At 37.6% G+C, this 7,568-nt stretch overlaps 1 protein-coding gene across 2 annotated transcripts in view; it reads right to left on the bottom strand.

The window, feature by feature from the left end:
- Nucleotides 1–686: 686 nt before the first annotated feature.
- Nucleotides 687–7,568, bottom strand: part of LOC137256183 (nostrin-like) — a 94,440-nt gene continuing 87,558 nt past the window's right edge. For both annotated transcript variants that reach the window (XM_067793895.1, XM_067793893.1), the window contains one exon: nucleotides 687–7,514. In XM_067793895.1, coding sequence (XP_067649996.1) covers nucleotides 7,408–7,514 — 107 coding nt within the window. In that variant the 3' untranslated portion in view covers nucleotides 687–7,407. The remainder of the gene's footprint in view (nucleotides 7,515–7,568) is intronic.

Below are 7,568 nucleotides of genomic sequence, written 5' to 3'. Positions count from 1 at the left end.
ATCGAACACTTTGCAATCAACATATTATTAGCAAGTTCATAAACTACAGATATATTTTGATTGCATTTACTTAAGAAATTTCTGATTTCATAATAAGACCATACAGATCATGAAAGATAAGCTATAGCGATATGAAAACATCAGTCACATCATGACTTTCTAACATTTAAAAGTGGTATTGTTTTCTGTAAAATAGTCCAGAAATGATCTTTGCAATGGAACATGACTAACCAGCTATACAACCGACACAATGATGACTTGCAATAACACACGAAGTTCACGGTTAGAACTGAACTCATGCTTGTCATAAGTGGCAAAAAACAGGATCGGGTGGTCAGGCTGGCTAACTTGGGTTGCCACATTTCATCATATCCCAGTTGTGGAGAGATATGCTCATGCTGTCGGTCACAGGATTGTCTGGTCTAGACTCAATTATTTAAACACAACCATATAGCTGGAATATAGCTGAATAAGGTGTTAAACAACCAACCAACCATTACTTGCTATTGTGAATGTTGACTCTCATTCTTCTCACCATAACCATGATTGTCAGACCAATACTTGAAATCATGGGTTTCACAACAACAGGAAATGTGCTGACCTGCATCACCTACTGACTTTCCTCAGTTTCAAAACTGAGGAGCTATGATAAAATATCATCACATTTCACAACAAAGACATGTATTGGTTTTATGTTTTTAATCTTTGATAATTACTTAACATCTATTATTATATATAATGGCTATAGTAATCAACATCACAGATGACAGAAATGGAATTGAAATGAGTAAAAGTCAAAGTTCATCACAACAATCTATACAATGTCACAATAGTCACAGATGAGCCTTATGCTGACTTAGCGCTACTGCCAACACAGCGATACTGCTGACTCAGCGCTAATGCAGACACAGCAATACTGCTGACTCAGCTCTACTGCCAACGGCGATACTGCTGAATCAGCGTTATGGCAGACACAGCAACACTGCTGACTCAGCGCTACTGCCGACACAGTAATACTGCTGACACAGCAATACTGCTGAATCAGTGTTACTGCCAACACAGCAACACTGCTGACTCAACGTTACTGCCGACAGTAATACTGCTGGCACGTCTCCCTCCCCACTTTTAGTTATCCCAATTGAGCCGACATTGCCCTCCATGATGTTAAGTCCTGATGTTAAAACACTGTTAAAACACTGGTGTTAAGCAATAACTTACTGTTTTTAAACAATAACTTCTACAAGAATAACATATCATACCAACATCCCCTGTAACAGAAGTAGCTGAATCAAGGCCCATCTGTGCAACATTACATACAATTCACATCACTACTGTATGTACCTTCCATGTTACCATGGTAACAAAACATTCCTCCTTACATGACTTCATGTTTATTACTTTAAAGTTCTTGTGTACCAACCACTCAATTACAGTAGAACCATCATGATTGAGAACACCCTGCCTATCGAACACATAGTTTGAGCAGAAAACTCAAGTCTACTAGAAGTATATAAACTTGGATATTTCACATGCATCATCAAATTCAGAGATGAACATATCTTACAAGGAAGCAGTTATATTCAGCAGAACATACTGACAGCATTTTGCAAGTGGTATAAAATTTATACAAGAAATGGACAAGAACCAGATGACGGGCAGCTTAAGCAGCATTTACAAAAGTAAAGAACTTGCTACAGAGATCTTGTAAGTTGGGAAGTCAAACATGCTGTATTTGTGGATTAGATAGAAGATCTTTTCCACAAGGCCTCCTAAACAAGGCAACCTGTAACAGCAGACATCAGCACCAACTCCCAACAGCATCAGCACCTACACCAACAACATTCAACACAAACAGTTTGTGTAGTGACAACACCATGAAATGATTTTTGCTCTTCATCAGATATAAGAAACCAACTATTTTGAGGCTGTCATTGTACGAGGCAGTATATTCATTTAGTCATATCTGCCCAAAGAGCAGTACTTATTTTTAACAGTTCATATATTACATTACTTTCACAACTTATCATATATTTAGATTGGTAAAACCATATTAGGACAGACCAATTTTTCTTTCTTGTTTTACAGATGTTTGTCCTCAGAAAATCAAAAGGCAAGAAGGGAAACCTGATTCTCAAAAATCGCTAGTCAAACTAACATTCCTTTTAAATACTGTGATTTTCCACTTTTGGCAGTTAATGAAGTGCATGTGGGGCAAAAAGTAATCGGAAAAGCATCTTCTTGTAAGTTCACAGTTTTGGCCAATATAAGCATTAAAATTATATTTTTTTGAGCAGGGAAAATTCATTTTTATTTTGTGTTCTTATTCTTGAAAAAATATGAATGGCTCATTTGTAAAACAAGAAATAAAATTGGTCAGGTCTTACAGATATTCTTCTTTCAATATATTTTTAACAAATTATATATACAACTAATTCTTGTCCTCAGGCTCTACTGGTTAACCCCTAAGTCATTTAAAGCATACCAGTTCAGGGCACGCCTACAATTTGATCTTTATACCATGATGAGAAGACCAACCATCTAACTTGGTCTAATGATGGTCTGAGATGACAGTGGGACCCAGGAAATATTGACCTTTTTCTAATCCCTGTATCTCAACTTGAACTGACACTGAAAATGAAACCATTTTAAATATCTGTTTCTACCAACTACATGCTTGGAAGAGATAAAAATGAAAAATATCCCCATCACAAGAATATTTCTGTCAACAGAAGCAAGCAATATGTGTGTGTATAGTTGCAGTAAGTCCTTGGGTCATGAACATAGTATTTCCTAATGCCTGACAACTTATAGTTTGGCACAATGGGTGTCACATATGCATGAAGGGTATGCCTCTGTCATTCATCTGATAAATCAACACATCTAATGGCCTGTCACACATCACAAGATGGTTCTCCTTCCCTGCCTACCTACACTCCACCCCAACATCAGAATAATCTCCTTAGCTACCATAACAAAGAAATGTGATGCGCATATCCTTTGCTAACGCGAGGAAATACACCACTGATCTATCAGATATTGATGCTGGTGTGTATCACTTCCACTGACAAAATACGTTCCACAGATGTGTCTCGCCTCACTTGTAAATTTTAAATGGAACTCATCAATGTAATTAGTGTTCCTTACCCAATTAGTTTGGCCCAAATGATACATTCAACATCAAATCTGGTATCCATTCAACACGTTAGGTGTTGTGTAATGCATCTCTTCTCAAGCTGAATATTGATAATTAAGCTATAAAACAAAGTAATGACAATCCAAACAGTTCAGTTCCCAGTCACACCTTTCAGCTTACAAATTTCGAGATTTTCAAGATCCTTTGACTCACAATAGGCTTCCTTAGAAATAATTTGTCTGCAGGAAGGAGTTACAGAAATCCAAGTGTCTGAAGTAGTAAAGTTACACCTAAATTGAATGAAGAAAGGACAAGGGAATGCACAAGGGAAGGAGGATCTGTTACTGGCCGAGATTCCAGGTTTAGAGATCATAATTCTTTTGATTTTCATGATCAATTGTTCAAACACTGATTACATTAATGCACTACCACAGGCTGTGAACTATTAATGCATGATAGTAGTAATAGATCAATTACAATCTCTCTGGGATTATAGACATGGCTATACTGAAACCTTGAAATGTAAACTGTTTGTCACCATACCTTCCATGACATGCTGAATGTACACACCAGATGTGACAGTGCTGCCAAAACAGTCCAAAAAGAATGGACATGTAAGACATCACTTAAGCAGGAGCTTTTATATCACAGACAACAATCAGTTTACCAAGCAGCTTATTTTCAATTGATTTTAAAAGTAAAAGCAGATAACACAAGTGAGCATTACGTAGTTTCTTCACTAATATTGCATCAAGAGTAAAAAGACTCTGAAACATGTACATACTATTTGAAGGTAAGGTGAGTGAGTTCAGTTTTACATCATACACAATAATATTCCAACTAAATAGCTGTGATCTGTAAATAATCTTGTCTGGGCCATCGATCCAGTGATCAACAGCATATGCATCGATCTACGCAAATTGGAACATGATGACATGCATCAACCAAGTCAGCATGGCTTACCACCCTATCCCGTTAGTCACCTTTTATGACATGAAAGGGGTTACTGAAATCAATGAGAAAAAAATACCCGACGCTAAATGTAACGTCCTAACCACACTGTCAATCAGATTGTTGTTATAGCAACATCAATTCCTTTCTTCTGGGGAAGAAAAAAGATACCACTCACAGATTGATCATTAGTCATAAAATATCCTGATTATAGAAGTGAGAGCCCTGATTCTGACACACTCAGTGGCATGAGGACAATGCACAACATGAAAATGATGACATTCTATATACACATGAGATGTGAGATTACACAGCACAAACTGAAGCCTATGTACAACTTCATACAACAACAAACACAACACAGACTTCTTCTTCTGTAAAAATCATTTCATCAATATGATAAAACGAAAAAAATAAATTGGCAATTAATATCCATAATCCTTTCATCTTGCATTATATCTCATAATAATTTATCACAGAATAAAATCTGCATTTCAAATAAATATCGTTGTAATACATAAAAAACATCACTTCATTTTGACATTTAAACAAATTTTCTTTTAATCACTTTTCAAACAGAGAAATTGATTTTGTCGTGATTCAATGTATATTTAACACCAATATCTCAGATTTGTTTAGTATTGTATCAGAGTATCAGAGAGTTGGTCATGATTCAAAGTATATTTGACATCAATATCTCAGACCTGTTTATTATTGTATCGGAGAAACGAAAATCATCACACTGAAGTTTGTACCTACAGTTACCCTCTGCAGCTATGGTTGTGTGTGAGTGACATCTAAATGCAGAATGATATTAATGATGATCTTGCGTAAATATTATGCAAATTCTTCAGCTTGGACTATCTGAATGCCTGCATAGCATGATGTAGTTTAGACTCTAGTTGACAACATACGGCATGTTGCAATATCATCAGTGAGCATGTAAATCTGTGAAACAAAAATACTTGATTTGGAACATCCTTGATTATCCAAAGTTTTACGTAGCTATTCTACACCACTCAAAAAGGGGGTATTCCATTTTGCGAGCACGCCACTATCCAATGCCAATGAAGATAAGAAAAAGTAACAAATATCAACACAGATGAAACATTTCAAAAGGAATGGAGTACATTGTCACATTTTCCCTTAATTTCTCTTCATCATCTGTTTCCTCCTTGGCTTCATCATTTGCATTTTACCAAATTTTGTAAACCAAATATCCCTTCCTGTTTTTTTAAATGGTATATGATGATACATACCTGTACCATTCTTGATGCGATAAGCCTCATTACAAATACGACTGAGGCAGTTTACTGGGTACAGCTAATTGACTCCGGCTGCTTGCTGTGACTCTCACTTCATACGTCACATGCACTTCCATCCTTCATTTAGTTGGGGTGTTTGTTAGGTTCAGTGCTGAGTAAGATCTGTAACAGCATGCCAAGTAGACGTGCACAACTCTCTACATGGTGAGTGAGTGTAGTTCTACGCTGCTTTTAGCAATATTCCACCAATAGTTAAGCACGCAACACCAGAAATGGGCTTCACACATTCGCTAGGAATCGAACCTGGGTCTTTGCCAAGGTAAGCAAACACCTTAACCACTATGCTACTGATAACAGCATGGGCAGGTATGGAGCCTTTGTAACATGCACCTAACAATTTTTCCAAATCCTATATCAGCCTCTGAACAGTGCTCTGATTGTAAGCTCACCGAAAATGTTGGCTGGGACATAGAACACTGGGACATAGAACACTGGATAACCCTTGATGTACATGGGAAAGCCATAACAGATATCTACTCTAACAGTGAAACTAGGTATTTTCTTGTCCTCAAACTAAAGTCATCATAATTCGACGAATGATGACGACATCTTGAAGTGTTATTGACGAACACAAAACCGTGTAGCATCTACACAAATATATCTGTGTAATTGGTCGATGGACCTGTAGTCTCTAGTCTTGCTACAGTTTGACATACATTGGCACCTCGAAGTGGTACACAAAGTCTTCACACAATAATGCTGCAGCAATTATCAACAGATAATATCAACTAGTTACGAAAATATACACAGATTCTGCTTCTGCAAATAGAAGCTAAGTAAAAACACGTTAGGGTGTAAACTTGGTCATCAAACAGATGACTCCATGTGAAGTCAAAACAGGTGAATCAGCTAAACATTCTGAAGCAGTGTCATACAACATCTAACCTATACGTTTCTGACAGATTAAGTAAAAAACACACATCATAACTGTGCATACCAGTAAGTATAAACTCACGCTGTGTTCCTCATTCACAAACAGTGAATACAAACACTGCTCTATGGAGCAGCTTGTTTAACTTCAAGGTTAGGTATCAGCGAGATCAAAACCTAGTAGTCACAACAGTCATGTCCCCAGACATGTTCCTGTTTTGAAAAATTAAAGTTTTACATCACTTTTAGCAATATTCGAGCAATATCACGGCAGGGGATACCAGTCATTCAAAGTCGGAGGAAATCATCCCACCCTAAAAACATCAAGTGCTCAGTCTACATGCAATTGTGTGCAGTATAGGTTGATGGTACAGACTACACAATATTTATGAATGGAGTAGAGCATATCTGACATCCGAGAACCACACCTACCACTTTCATTAGCTCATAGTGAATAAGTGATTTCAGTGAGGTTTTACGCTGCTATTAGCAATATTCCAGCAATATCTCAGTGGAGGACACCAGAAATTGGCCTCACACATTGTATCTACAGTGGGAATTGAATCTAGGTCTTTGGCATGAAGAGTGAATTCTTGGTTACCCCACTGCCCCTCTGATATCATCACTAACACCACACATTGCAGCAGCATATGTTTATGGTGGAGGAAGAACATAGCATATACAAGACCATGAAGCAACCATGTCTTCACAACATGAGGAACTCCCAACCATTGGCGCTTGTGAGTCACACCATTCCACAGTGTAATCAGTCTCGGGCCTTACATATGCACATATAGCACTCGACAAGGATCAATAGTAATCTATAGTAAAGAAATGGTCCTTAGTAACTACTGAAAGGCATACAACAGTCATGACCTGTGGTCACCTTGAAGAATGCTCTTGACCCATTAGTGACAAGAATGGCTCCGTTGTTTCCAATACTATGAGCATAAGCTAATTGTTCAATAAATACCCCGATAACAATCAGACCCATCGTACGGACCTTAGCTCACTATTGTGTATATACAGGGCTTTAATTTTAACCTACAGTTATGTACATTATGCAGAATGCTTGGAGCTGTATATAAATACATCTCTATGTACACCAGACGCTAGACTCCCCACTCCTCATTTAATATCCTCCACATATGTTGATGGGAAGATCCCCATTGCTCCGTTCAGCTCACCCTGCCACCAGCCATCTGCCAACTTCTCATACACTGAGATTATGTCACCTGAAACCAAGAGTAAAGAGTGAGTTAGGGGTACACTGTCATGGTCAATCTCTC

This window comes from Haliotis asinina, chromosome 11 (assembly GCF_037392515.1).
Source record: "Haliotis asinina isolate JCU_RB_2024 chromosome 11, JCU_Hal_asi_v2, whole genome shotgun sequence".
NCBI classification, from domain to species: Eukaryota; Metazoa; Mollusca; class Gastropoda; order Lepetellida; family Haliotidae; genus Haliotis; species Haliotis asinina.
Note: the sequence above shows the minus strand (reverse complement) of the source record. Positions and strands in the feature narration are given on the sequence as shown.